This window comes from Ranitomeya variabilis, chromosome 8 (assembly GCF_051348905.1).
Source record: "Ranitomeya variabilis isolate aRanVar5 chromosome 8, aRanVar5.hap1, whole genome shotgun sequence".
NCBI lineage: Eukaryota > Metazoa > Chordata > Amphibia > Anura > Dendrobatidae > Ranitomeya > Ranitomeya variabilis.
Genome location: NC_135239.1, coordinates 17,185,560 through 17,200,306, shown reverse-complemented (window position 1 = coordinate 17,200,306; position 14,747 = coordinate 17,185,560). Strand labels below are relative to the sequence as shown.

General features: G+C 41.1%; 1 protein-coding gene across 12 annotated transcripts in view; it reads left to right on the top strand.

Moving 5' to 3' along the window:
• SGIP1 (SH3GL interacting endocytic adaptor 1) overlaps positions 1 to 14,747 on the top strand; it is a 92,891-nt gene that overhangs the window by 26,666 nt on the left and 51,478 nt on the right. For 8 of the 12 annotated variants that reach the window (XM_077277472.1, XM_077277471.1, XM_077277469.1 and 5 more), the window contains exons 6-7: positions 1,759 to 1,934; positions 14,453 to 14,464. In XM_077277472.1, coding sequence (XP_077133587.1) covers positions 1,759 to 1,934; positions 14,453 to 14,464 — 188 coding nt within the window. The remainder of the gene's footprint in view (positions 1 to 1,758; positions 1,935 to 14,452; positions 14,465 to 14,747) is intronic. The other 4 variants (XM_077277475.1, XM_077277473.1, XM_077277474.1 and 1 more) reach the window with 1 other exon arrangement.

The following is a 14,747-nucleotide window of genomic DNA, read 5'->3' as shown; positions in this document are numbered from 1 at the left end:
GGAAATCGGAGTAAACTGACGCAAACATGAAGAGAATATACAAACTCCTTGCACATGTTGTCATTGGTGGGTTTCGAACCAAAGACCCCAGCGCTACGAGGCTACTGTGCTAACCACTGAGCCACCATGCTGCCCTCAATTCTCTGTTTTCCTTGCTGGGCCAGTTTCTGCAGTGGATTTCCTTTCTGAGAGGTTAACACTTATTTGATTATCTCTGCTAAAAATGTGTCTGATAACAAACTTGTTGACTGTTTCCAATAACTTTTATGTTATGTTCACATGTCCAATAGGAATCAGTTAGAATGGATCCAGCAGGAATCGGTTGGCAAAAAAAATTGTGCTGACACAATAAAAACGGATCCAGCAGAGATCAGTTATTTCAAAAAGGACTAAAAAGTTGTGTCTGCACAACTTTTTTGATAACAGATTGCTGCTGGATCCGTTCTGACTGATCACTACTGGACATGTGAATAATGCCTTAGGCTTCTTTCACATTTCCGTCTTCTGGGGGCCGTCGCAATCCGTGGTTATGGCAAAAAAACGGATCCTGCAAATGTGCACGCAGGATCCGTTTTTTTGCCACTGACTTGAACTAACGACGGATTGCGACGGATGGATACACGTCGCTTCCGTCGTGTGACGGATGCGTCGTGTTTTTGCGGTCCATCGAGACGAAAAAACGTTCAATGTAATGTTTTTTCGTCCGTCGAATCCGCCAGTTCCGACCGCGCATGCGCGGCCGGAACTCCGCCCTCTCCTCCCCGGAACTCACAATGGGCAGCGGATGAGTCGTAAGACTGCATCCGCTGCCCACGTTGTGCACAATTGTGCACAACGTCCGTCGGTACGTCGGGCCGACTGTTTGTGACGAAATGTGAAAGAAGCCTTAGTCAGTTTCTTTCCTTTTTTTATCTAATGCATCTCACCTTTAACGACTGCCAATATGCCTGGCAGTTGAAGGACATTATTCTATGTCACCATGTTATTATGTGACAATTAGGCTATGTGCACACGTTCAGGATTTCTTGCAGAAAATTCCTGAGAAAAACCTGAAATTTTCTGCTAGAAATCTGCATGCGTTTTTCCCCGGACATTTCCCAATGCATTTTATAGTGGGAAATCCGCAAAAAAAACCATAAAATTAATGAACATGTTGCGTTTTTTACCGCAATGCCTTTTTTTTGCCGGAATTCATTCTAAATGATGGGATGCATATTGTATGCTGTTTTTTTGTGGTTTTATAGCGTTGTTATCGCGAAAAAATGCGGAAAAAGCGCAAAAAATCAGCAATGTGTGCACACAGCCTTCCAGATGTCCTGTAAGGGTATCCTGTGTCGCCCAAGTTGTCTAATAACAAATTCACTCCCATTCTAACGACTGGGATTGGTGATCCGATTCTGACCATTTAAAGGGGCTGGCCGCTACAAATAATTACCGTAAATTAAAAATAGGTCCAGCAATAGCATATACTTGCCTACTAGCACTACTCTTCCCCACCCCAATCCACTGAGTACTTTTTTTTATGGGAGTTACAAAGTGGGGGACTGCCATACCCAGTCAGCATCAGCCATGACGATCTGTCGCTGGAAGAGTGCAAGGCTGCATTTAATCAGTTGCAATTTTTGTTTACTGCAATGTTCTGGATACGAAAATGTAGAGGAAAAGAAAATTAAATGCCTCATTAAAGCCCAGAAGGTATATTTTGGTGACTTTATTGTTGTCTTTCCCCAACATGTGTGACCCTTAACTGTGATTCACCTACCAAAGGAAAACACTTCTATTCATCAAGTGAGTCTGAGGAAGAACAGGAGTCTCGGAAGAAGTTCAATATCAGGATAAAACCACTACAGGCCAAGGATAGTCTGAAGAGCGCCGCAACCGTGGACGAGCTGAAAGCTTCTATAGGAAACATTGCACTTTCCCCATCGCCTGTGGTGAGTGTCTGAACTGAACAGAATGACCATACATTAATAATGATATAAATTCTCTCTGCTGGTTAAACCTGACATCATATGAATAGTTTAAAGGGTTATTCCTGTCTTAGTCTTTCATGGCTGTGATGAGAATAATCCTGTCCTGGCTCTGACCACTCGTGGTGGAGCTGAGGAAACACCAGAGCTTCGGTGTTCGGCAGTTTTTACATTAATTTCAATAGGACTTATAAAAACATCGTAGTTCAGCCGTTCTCGGAGTGGTTGAAGCCCAGATATAGTCATTCGCATCATAGCTATAAAAGGCAGAGATGGGAATAACCCTATAAAATATTAGTACTACTCGCACTTGGGCCTCCTGGTTGGACTTCAAGGACGGGACTCTGAGCGGTTTCTCGCTGACTTTAAAGAGGTTGTCCATACAGTCATGCTATGTTCTATATTTTAAAAGGGTGTCCTTGGTCTGCACCACGCCGGTATGTGTTCGACCTTGCATCAAATACTTTAGCCTGGAAATTCTCTACAACTATGATATGCCATCATTTTATGATATCTAGGACCGCCACCGATCCTATAAATGAAACTACGGGAGTCCAGTAGGGAATGAATGGAGTGGTAGTCGTTATTGTTGCTCTATTCCAACAGTGAACAAAAGTGCCCCCTGCTGGCTAGTGGTGGTGGTCTTGGTGGTCAGAGACACAAGGGTCTAAGAAATTATCACCTTCCCTGTTGGGAGTTGATAACTTATTGTAGCTGGATCACCCCCTTTAATGCATCGAACATCCATCACATAAACAGGACTGATTTTTATCCACTAAAAGTAAACATCGGTGGTTCCAATTGAGCTGCAGCAAACGGAGGTCTTGAAGTTTGGAAATTGCTGCGGAATATGTTGGCGCTATAGAAATGAAACTTATTATTAAGAATTGATGCAAAAACAGCAGTTCTGCCTTTTCCCGTGTTTTCTTCTTTTGTTTTATGCAATTTACCATCTGGAACTAGGTTGCTACTTTTACAGAGATGTCATCCTGATATTGTTTTTTTTTTTCCGTCTGGCTATTTTAGTATTTTCTGTCACAGTTTTTACATACAACTTTTTTATCGCTTTTACGGCAGGAAGGATCAGCATAAAAACAGTAATTCCACCCTTGTACCTTGATTTATTTTTTAAACAAAATTGTGATTTTTTTTTTATTTTCTTTTTACAAAATTCTTTTTGTAAAAAGTTTTTGTTTTTTTACTGCTGTTGTTTCATAATTTCTGTAATACACTGAACTACTTCTGTATTGCAGTGTGTTATGTCTGTCGGTGACGGGGACCTATTAAGACCCCAGTGTTGTGAGGCCACCATTAATAAGACTCATTTGTGCAGCTTGTGGTCAGTTACGTGGCAAGTGAATATACGTCTGCGGTGTGCCCCCATTTGTTATGAGCTACAAGTTTCTATGGCAACTGCCTTGACAAATGCTGTTGCTACGGTTACGTCAAATCTGACATTTAGTACAAGGGTCATTTGGATGATAAGAAGATGTGTATAGCCAGAAGATATTGATGTGTGCATATGATTTTAACCAGGGCTGTGGAGTCGGTAAGCCAAACCTCCGACTCGGACCCCCCCATACACGCTTCACTACTGAGCATGGACATAAAGTGCAGCACAGATTCATCTCAACTAAAAACAGAGATCCTCCGATCAGGAACAGAACAGACATTTATAGGACATTTCATAACTTTCTCAAATTATGAAAAAATATTTAGCCCATCCTGCATTGTACTACTGCACCCAATTTATTACATATTTTAGGAGTCTTTCCATTTTATACCGACACAGACTCCAGAGCCCTGGTTTTAACTTTATTAATCTCCTTTGAAGTCTATAGGAACATATGTCTCATCTGCAAGAAAAAAAGCAAAAGTGCAATACCGCCAGCCACCCAGAGTGTGCAAAGTGTTTTTTTTTATATAGATGCAGTATAGCCTAAAATGAAGGCCATTTTTACTGCACTTATTGAATATATGCATGTATGTTAGGCTAAAATAATTTTTTGTAATTGGGTTTCATTAAACATTTTGCTCCATTTGCCTTCTATAGCTTCTGTGTTGCACTGTTTATTTCTGGATGTCGAATGGGTTAACTGAAAATCTGTCAGTGAGCTTATTCTAACAGCCCAATAGTTGCGTTTCTAACTCTTTTATCTCTTTTCCTGAGTTCCTCTCAGCTGATTTAAGGCTATAGACAACATCATAATTACATGTGCAGGGCAACAAGGAGCCTGTAAACGTCACATGATGCAAAATTTGTAATGAAACCCGTTTATAAAAATTAATTGTGGTCCCAAATACATGTGTTTAAGTAAAAAAAATATATATGTACCCAGAGGTGGATAACCTTTAAATCCTCCTTTCTACTATCTATCATCTTTCAACTGCATGAACCTTCCTTCAGAACTGTTTATAGGAAATGTACAGAGCTTTGCAGCAACTGAAAAGCAGCAGATAATTTCCAAGACACTACTGTGTAATAATGTAGATATTGCAGATAAAAGCGGTATTCTTCATTGTTGCAACATTTACCTTCCATACATTAAGTGCAAAATGGTACAGTATGCCTTCCATTGTTAGAATGATAGGTTGCCTCATCTTGAAAGAATTGCTGCATGTACAACAAATATTTATATGAATTTACCAGTTAGAAAAAGCTACCGGTATATACGGTTGGTTACCGGGGATATCTATGGGTCATACTGTAGCTCCATACTCATATAGGCCCCAATTCATTGAACAGTTTTTGCCACAAATCTGGTGTAAAACTGTTCAAAATGTTACCAAATTTTTGCATCATTACACCAGCTCCAACAACTTTTTTGAAAGGTGATTGTCGTTCATCGAGTAAGGACCACGGCCAATCACGGCTGACAAATTCATCATAATTCACACCACAAATGTGGCATAAGTTACGACATATATGTACTCCAATCTCTGACTGAAGTACATCTCTTGTGGGAACATTTTTTTTTCTTGCGGAACAAGCACCCACACCCTCCATATGGAAAAATATACTGACAGGTTCCTTAACATTTGGTCCCAGGCGGTCAGCACTGCTGTAACTTACTATTCTACATCAAGGCCTTGTATGGGAGCCGTTTGTTGTAAGCGGAAGCTCGTGTTGTCTTATTACAGAGGAAGCTGTTCAACAGGATTACAGGATTTTCTTGTCCTCAAGAACATCTTATCTCTTCTCAACAAGACTGAATGGACACGACTGAACTCGGTGACTTTGTAGATTATTCTGTTTTTCAAATGCATGAATGTTCTGCGTTATAGAAGATGTGAAGTCACATTTTCTGCTAGAAAAAAAAATACTCCTAAATTTAAGGGGACCCCACTGGATTTGCCATACATTTAGGGTATGTGCACACGTTGCGGATTCTTTGCGGATTTTTCCACGCAGATTCTGCTGAATCCACAGGTAAAATGACCTGCGTTTTACCTACAGATTCCCCCTGGATTTTGTGCGAATTTCGCCTGCGTTTTTACACCTGCGGATTGCTATAAAGGAATAGTTGTAAAACGCTGCGGATTCTGTGCAAAGAATTGACATGCTGTGAGAAAATAATCCGCTGCGTTTCTGCGCAGTATTATCCCCAGCATGTGCACAGCGGATTTGTTTTTTCCATAGTTTTTCAGGGTACTGTACACCGCATGGAAAACTGCTGCGAAGCCGCAGTGCCAAATCCGCAACGTGTGCACTTAGCTTTACTATAGATGAAGAGTCCCACTACTTTGACGCCCTTCTTTGGTCCTCCAAGAATGGAGAAGTGGGTCATGCACACGTGGCTTTCTACATTCACTTGTATGGAAATTTGCAAAAATTGCAGCACTAGCGTGCTTGGCATTTTTCAGTATTCACATACAAATGAATTGAGGTGGCTGTGACCATCGACCAACTGACAGCGAAAGGGCATTGATCGGAAAGATAGTTTGCGGTATCTATTCCATTGGACATTTACAGTATATAATTCCCTGCCATATATGTCCTAGTTAAAAATACCCCTTTAAGGAAGACTTTTCACCATTTTTTCTTGTTAAACTGGTTATCTCATGATAAAGGGGCTGAAAAAAAATGCGGTACATTTCATTTGTTTTTTATTCTCTAAGTTGCTGCGATATTGGCTTCTAAAGATTACAATTGGACAATGTCCTACACCACTGAGAAAAAGTAAAAGTTCTAAGAGAAGAATGACTTTCCCTTGGTTGAAGGGTGAATTAGCACATTAGGCGCCCTAAACTTTAGAAGCAATGCAAAGTAGAAATTAAAAAAAAAAAAGAAAAATAGTAGAATTACTTCGTCATCAAGCAGTTTAAAAAGCAAAAAGTTGTGAAAGATCCTCCTTTAAAGTAGATTTCCCATGATCACCTATACTCTGCTACCTCCAGCAGTGAATCTAGCAGTGGTCAGAGCGAGGCAGGGTGTATGCGGAAGCTGTAATGAAAGGAGGGCTTATACAGTCACCCGTAAAAGATGGAGTACAGTCTCTCATAGAATCATAGAATGTTAGAGTTGGAAGGGACCTCCAGGGTCATTGTGTCCAACCCCCTGCTCAATGCAGGCTTCGGCTACTTTCACACTAGCGTCGTACGACGAATTGCGTCGTTGCGACGTACCGACGCTAGCAGTGAATGCGCCGCACAACGGGGGCAGCGGATGCTGTTTTTCAACGCATCCGCTGCCCCATTGTGAGGTGCGGGGAGGCGGGGGAGGAGTTCCGGCCGCGCATGCGCGGTCGGAAAAGATGGTATCAACGCACCAAAAAACTTTACAAGCAACGTTTTTTGGTGGCGACAGACCGACGCAACCGTCGCACGACGGTTGCGACGTGTAGCACTGCGTCGCTAATGCAAGTCTATGGAGAAAAAACGCATCCTGTAAGCACTTTTGCAGGATGCGTTTTTTTCTACAAAACGACGCATAGCGACGTGCAGTGCACGACGCTAGTGTGAAAGTAGCCTTCACTAAACAATCTGTGACAGATGTCTATCCAGCCTCTGTTTGAAGACCTCCATTGAATGAGATCTCGCCACCTCTCATGGCCGCCTGTTTCACTCATTGATCACCCTCACCTTCAAAAAATGTTTTTTTCTAATATCTAATCTGTAGGTTCTCCCTTTGTTTCATTCCATTGCTACACTCAGAGACCACGGACTGGCAGGGGAGCCTCAAATTAAGCCACATATGTATGTGTATGTAGACAGGTGTTTTTATGATATTGTATTACGTAGTTAAGTCAAGCAAGTACCACTCTATATATACACAGTACAGAGCAAAAGTTTGGACACACCTTCTCATTTAAAGATTTTTCTGTATTTTCATGACTATGAAAATTGTAAATTCACACTAACTGCATTAAAACTATGAATTAACACATGTGGAATTATATACTTAACGAAAAAGTGTGAAACAACTGAAAATATGTCTTATATTCTAGGTTCTTCAAAGTAGCCACCTTTTGCTTTGTTGACTGCTTTGCACACTCTTGGCATTCTCTTGATGAGCTTCAAGAGGTGGTCACCGGAAATGGTCTTCCAACAATCTTGAAGGAGTTCCCAGAGATGCTTAGCACTTGTTGGCCCTTTTGCCTTCACTCTGCGGTCCAGCTCACCCCAAACCATCTCGATTGGGTTCAGGTCTGGTGACTGTGGAGGCCAGGTCATCTGGCGTAGCACCCCATCACCCTCTTTCTTGGTCAAATAGCCCTTACACAGCCTGGAGGTGTGCTTGGGGTCATTGTCCTGTTGAAAAATAAATGATGGTCCAACTAAACGCAAACCGAATGGAGTAGCATGCCGCTGCAAGATGCTGTGGTAGCCATGCTGGTTCAGTATGCCTTCAATTTTGAATAAATCCCCAACAGTGTCACCAGCAAAGCACCCCCACACCATCACACCTCCTCCTCCATGCTTCCAGGCATGTAGAGTCCATCCGTTCACCTTTTCTGCGTCGCACAAAGACACAGTGGTTGGAACCAAAGATCTCAAATTTGGACTCATCAGACCAAAGCACAGATTTCCACTGGCCTAATGTCCATTCCTTGTGTTCTTTAGCCCAAACAAGTCTCTTCTGCTTGTTACCTGTCCTTAGCAGTGGTTTCCTAGCAGCTATTTTACCATGAAGGCATCCTGCACAAAGTTTCCTCTTAACAGTTGTTGTAGAGATGTGTCTGCTGCTAGAACTCTGTGTGGCATTGACCTGGTCTCTAATCTGAGCTGCTGATAACCTGCGATTTTTGAGGCTGGTGACTTGGATAAACTTATCCTCAGAAGCAGAGGTGACTCTTGGTCTTCCTTTCCTGTGGCGGTCCTCATGTGAGCCAGTTTCTTTGTAGTGCTTGATGGTTTTTGCCACTGCACTTGGGGACACTTTCAAAGTTTTCCCAATTTTTCGGACTGACTGACCTTCATTTCTTAAAGTAATGATGGCTAGGGTTGAGCGACCTTTACTTTTATAGGATCGGGTCGGGTTTCACGAAACCCGACTTTTTCAAAAGTCGGGTCAAGTGAAATCAGCCGATCCTATAAAAAAGTCGGGGTCGGCCGAAACTCGAAACCCAATGCAGTGCATTGGGTTTCCAATGGTTCCCAGGGTCTGAAGGAGCGGAAACTCTCCTTCAGGCCCTGGGATCCATATTTAAGTGTAAAATAAAGAATTAAAATAAAAAATATCGCTATATTTACACTCTGACGGGCCCTGGTACTAACCGGGAACCTTCCTTCCTTAGAATCAGCCTTCCAAGATCTTGCGGTGACGTCGCGGCTTGTCATTGGTCGCGCGGCCCCCATGTGACCGCTCGCGCGACCAATCACAAGCCGCGACGTCACCGTGACGTCACCGAAGGCCCTGGAAGGGCTGATTCTTAGGAAGGAAGGCTGCCGGAACGAAGCCGAGGGTGAGTATATTCCTATTAGGTATATACTCACCCTCGGACACGCCCTGCTTCTTTCCGGGAGCCTTCCTTCCTAAGAATCAGCCCTTCCAGGGCCTTCGGTGACGTCACGGTGACGTCGCGGCTTGTGATTGGTCGCGCGAGCGGTCACATGGGGGCCGCGCGACCAATCACAAGCCGCGACGTCACCGCAAGGTCCTGGAAGGCTGATTCTAAGGAAGGAAGGTTCCCGGTTAGTACCAGGGCCCGTCAGAGGGTAAGTATGGCGATATTTTTTATTTTAATTCTTTATTTTACACTTAAATCTGAATTCCGATACCAATTCCCGATATCTTAAACATATCGGGAATCGGTATCGGAATTCCGATTCCAGATTCAGAAGATCGCCGACTTCATGGCCGACCCCACACAGGGGTCGGGTTTCATGAAACCCGACTTTGCCAAAAGTCGGCGACTTCTGAAAATTGCCGACCCGTTTCGCTCAACCCTAATGATGGCCACTCGTTTTTCTTTACTTAGCTGCTTTTTTCTTGCCATAATACAAATTCTAACAGTCTATTCAGTAGGACTATCAGCTGTGTATCCACCAGACTTCTGCACAACACAACTGATGGTCCCAACCCCATTTATAAGGCAAGAAATCCCACTTACTAAACCTGACAAGGGCACACCTGTGAAGTGAAAACTATTCCTGGTGACTACCTCTTGAAGCTCATCAAGAGAATGCCAAGAGTGTGCAAAGCAGTCATCAAAGCAAAAGGTGTCTTACTTTGATGAACCTAGAATATAAGACATATTTTCAGTTGTTTCACACTTGTTTGTTAAGTATATAATTCCACATGTGTTAATTCATAGTTTTGATGCCTTCAGTGTGAATTTACAATTTTCATAGTCATGAAAATACAGAAAAATCTTTAAATGAGATGGCGTGTCCAAACTTTTGGTCTGTACTGTGTATAATATATATATATATATATATATATATATATATATATATATATATATATATATATATATATATATATAGTCTGTACTGTGTGTATGTGTGTGTGTGTGTGTATGTATACAACCTGCAGTAACCACCGATCAACCAACCGCTGCACGATCAGCTCTATCCTCACCTACTGTAGTCTCACCCATCCCTCCCATCCCTTGTAGATTGTGAGCCCTCGCGGGCAGGGTCCTCACTCCTCCTGTACCAGTTATGACTTGTATTGTTCAAGATTATTGTACTTGTTTTTATTATGTATACCCCTCCTCACTTGTAAAGCGCCATGGAATAAATGGCGCTATAACAATAAATAATAATAATTATATATATATATATATATATATATATATATATATATATATATACACACTGCGTAATACAATATCATAAATCGTAAAAACACCTGTCTACTAATAATGGGAATAATAATACTAATAAGATCCCTGCTGATCCTGCCCTTTAATGATAATGATAAGACTTTGCCCACCCTTCCCTTTAATTATAAGATGATTCTGCTGACTCTGCCATCTAGTGATAAGAGGACCCTATCCTCCGATGAGATGGAAATGGCTTCTAATTCTGTCCCAATCTGCTCAGAGGAGTTGATATATGAGCTTCAGTCCCTGTGTGAAAACTTATATAATTTTAGACTTGTTTTACATGGATGGTAATGATATCTCATTTTCCATGGATACGTTACCTTTAAAGTTAAAAAATATGTTCTAAGTGTATGGCGACTGTTTGGTTAACACACAATGCAGCGGCTTCCATTTTCACATTGGTCATTGAGAAATGCTTCCGCCGCCGGTGAATCAGCAGTTATCGCCTACGTGTACTATTATTTAGAAGAGGCGCATTTTACCTGCAGGGCATCTTACTTCCTTGCAAAGCAGAAATGAGGAGTGCTGCACAACCCAAACTTTATACATGTTATTTTGATTTAGTCTTGTCTGTAGGTGAGGTTTACTATTAATGGTGTATGTCTAATTTTTGTGTTTATTTTTTATTTTAATATGCTTCATTTTGTAGAGGAAAAGTCCGGTAAGCGATATGTTTGTTTTTCCCTTTATTTTTATGATTTTGCTCTCTTAAAAAAATTGTAACTTAATTGTGAGAAAACACTTAAAAGAACTTTCTGGGAAAATCTTGAACCCTGTGATATGCCCAGTACAGGTCCTGGGGTGGAACATGGCACAGGGATTCTTCTTTGGGATCCTAGGCATACCACCGTTTTGGTCCCTTAATCTATGGCTTAATTTCAGTCTTATGTCACATGTTGCTGAGTAAGAACCTTAATTAGAGTTGATGCACCAACAAAAAGAAAACAATGATGTGGATTTTATGTGACATATTTATGCATTGGCAAAATTCTATGTAGTGACATGTAAGTTTGGGCACCCCTGATATACTGTTATTGTGAACAGTTAAGCAAGTTGAAGAATGATCTCTAAAAGCAGTCATGGGTTCTTCTAAGCAGCTGCCTAGCACTCTGAAAATGGTGGAGGCCACGAAGAAGGAGAAGGCTATAATAAGATAGCAAAGCGTTTTCAAGTTGCCCTTCCTCAATTCAAAATATAATTAAGAAATTGCAGATAACAGGAACAGTGGAGATCAAGATAAGGTCTGAAAGACAAAGCAAAATTTCAGTGAGAGCTGCTTGTGGGATTGCTAGTGAGGCAAATCAGAACCCCTAGTTGACTGCAAAAGACTTTCAGATAGATTTAGCAGACTCTGGAGTTGTGGTACATTGTTCTACTGTTCAGAAACTCCTGCACAAATATGGTCTTCATACAATGGTCATCAGAAGAAAATCTCTCCTGCATCCTCACCATAAACTTCAATGTCAGAAGTATGCAAAAAAAAACAGTTAAACAAGCAATTTAGAAACAAGTCCTGTGGACCGATGAGGGTAAAATAGATCTCTTTGGCCACAATGATCAAAGGTACGTATGGAGAAAAACGGGCACAGAATTTCTATAAAAAAAACAACTCGCCAACCATTAAGCACGGGGGGTGGATCAATCATGCTTTTTGGGGTTGTGTTGTAGCCTGCATATCATGGGGAACATATCATGTGTAGAGGAAATAATGGATTCAATGAAATTTCAACAATTTCTTGATTCAAACATAACACCATCTGTAAAAAAGCTGAAGTTGAAAAGAGGATGGCTTCTACAACTAGATAATGATCCTAAACACATGTAAAAATCCACAATAGATGACCTCAAAAGGCGCAAGCTGAAGGTTTTACTTTGGTCCTGACGGTTCCCTGATCTGAACATTGTTGAAAATCTGTGGCTAGACCTCATAATAGCAGAGGATGCAAGACGACCCAGGAATCTCACAGAGCCGGAGGAATTCTCCAAGGAAGGGGGTGGTACTAACCATGCAGGGTGCACAAACTTTTTAAATTTTAAAGTGTAAGAGATGAAAAAAGAAATATATATATCTATTATTGTTATTATTTTTTTTGCCTAAAATACTAAGGAAATGTGTCATCTTTAATTTTAGAGATCATTTCATCTTCAGCTTGTTTAACTGTTCACAGTAACAGTAATTTTGACCAGGGGTGCGCACACTTTTACATGCCACTGTGCATATATATTTGTATTGATGGTGCAGGGGTGTTGGTTTTGTTCACCCCCCCAAACTCTAGAATTATCCTTGGTGTTCATATGGAGTTTACATTATAAAGTATCTTCAGAAGTCTGGTGTTTTGCTTCTAGTGTTACATAAGTGACAGAATAAATCTCAGAACAGAGGACTTGCAGAAGTTAGCAGACATATTTGCTTTGCCAGACCAAAAAGTGGCTGCTTCAAGGAAAACGTCTGACCGTTTGCAGTTTCTAATAGCAAAATCAACTATTTTTGGGTTTGGGGATTTTGTAAATTTCGGTATTTTTTATTTTATTTTGTCTTTTCTAATTCTTAGTTATTTACTCTCCATTCACACAGAATAGCTGATTTCTATTTGCTTGTGTGCTCTCTTCCTAAAGAGCAGTTTCACTAAAACAGAAATTCCTCTTAAAAATATGCGACACTAATATCATACCCTCTACCCCCATGCCAATCCGTGACTGGTATGGAAAGGAGGGGGGGGGGGGGGAGAGATGGCACAAAAAAGGAATAGAATCTATGTGCACCATAATTTTCACCATATAAATGGGACTTAAAAATACTAGAATTCGGCATCCTAATACTTTCACTGCACCAAATTGAGGTGACTTTTTTTTTTTTTTTTTTACACATGCACTTACGGTAAATGGAAATGCACTTTAGGATTAGATAATGTGCTAAATCTGAAAAACAAACTATTCGCATAGCAGGTAATACCTACAGTGAGTAAATCAGCAGAACTGATTGTGGGACGTATATTCTCAGTAATGTACTTTTCTGCTGCTTGATCTGCTAGAAGGGAGCCAGCACTTAATGTTTACTTTGAATCCTTACAATAATGTTATTCTGCTGCTTTTATGAAACAGGAAATAAAAGTCTTGAAAAGGAGATTTAAAGCCTCGTCAGACAGAATTATAATTATATACAATGCGCTGAAGTTACTCTACGTTCACATTTGCGGTCTGCGCCGCAGCGTCGCCGCATGCGTCATGCGCCCCTATATTTAACATGGGGGCGCATGGACATGCGTTGCACTTGCGTTTTGCGACGCATGCGTCACTGCGGCGCACGCGTCCGGGCGCAGAGGACGCAGCAAGTTGCATTTTTGCTGCGTCCAAAATCAACCAAAAAAAGGACGCATGCGTCGCAAAACGCAGCGTTGTGCATGCGTTTTGCTGCGTTTTTGTTTGCGTTGTGCGTTGCGTCGCCGACGCTGCGGCGCACAACGCAAATGTGAACGTAGCCTTAGTTGTACCTGCACCCATTAAATTACACCTAAGGGCATGTGCACACTTTAGGTATTGCTTGCAGAAATTTCTTCATCTTTTGGCAGGAAAAATGTTGGAGAAAATCCGCAGTGGTTTTTTTGGTGCCTTTTTGCATGCGTTTTTGTCTAGTGCATTCAATGGGTGAAAAACACACAAAACATTGACATACTACGGATTTAAATGCACAGCAAATCCTGAAAGAAAAATACTGATCATGTGCCCAGCACTTCAGGATTATCATAGACTTTGCTGGTGTAAGGATTCCCTAGCTAGCGTTTTTCGGCCAATTCTGCTTGGAAAAAATGCCACAAAAATGCACCATGTGATCACAGCCTTATACTACTTGAATCTGCTGATTCACATGGGGATCTCGAGTCGCTGGGAGGCTATTTATTGGGTCCTAATGTACCCTGTAACCTTTATAAAGCATTTTGTAAGAAGTTTCTGTGGACAGCCTCTTACAGTATTTGCACATCCTGTACAGTCCATTATCTTTGGTGTTTCTCCAGTCACATCCACAGCTGCATTTATAAAAAGTATGTGCTGTGCATCTCTGGATGAGATTATAAAGCGTAGGTGATGGTGAACTTTTACATTAACATTGTGATATTGATGGTAGAGACACAGTAGTTTGTGTGTTAGTGATCACTGATGTATCACTCTTTGACTAGGTGTGTCTTCTCTCTTCCCTTGTGCTGGCCGCAGAGACGTAGCCCGGTAAGATAAGCGTTGCTGCATATCTGATACATTTTATTTATTTTGTTTGTTTTTCTTTTAAAATGTTTGGACAAAAGTTTTACTTTAAGTATGAAAAATCTGTTTGGTTTTCTTCCTTTGCAGTATCAGAAGTGCAACAAATTGTATTTCAGAAGTTTTACACATCATTTACAAGTTATAGCTTTTAGGAGGCAGTTATGTGTTCTGATATTCTGACAACAAGCCATTGTTTTGCAAAACCTACTGCTAAATATCTCTCCTCTCTTGCTTCTCTCCGCTCACT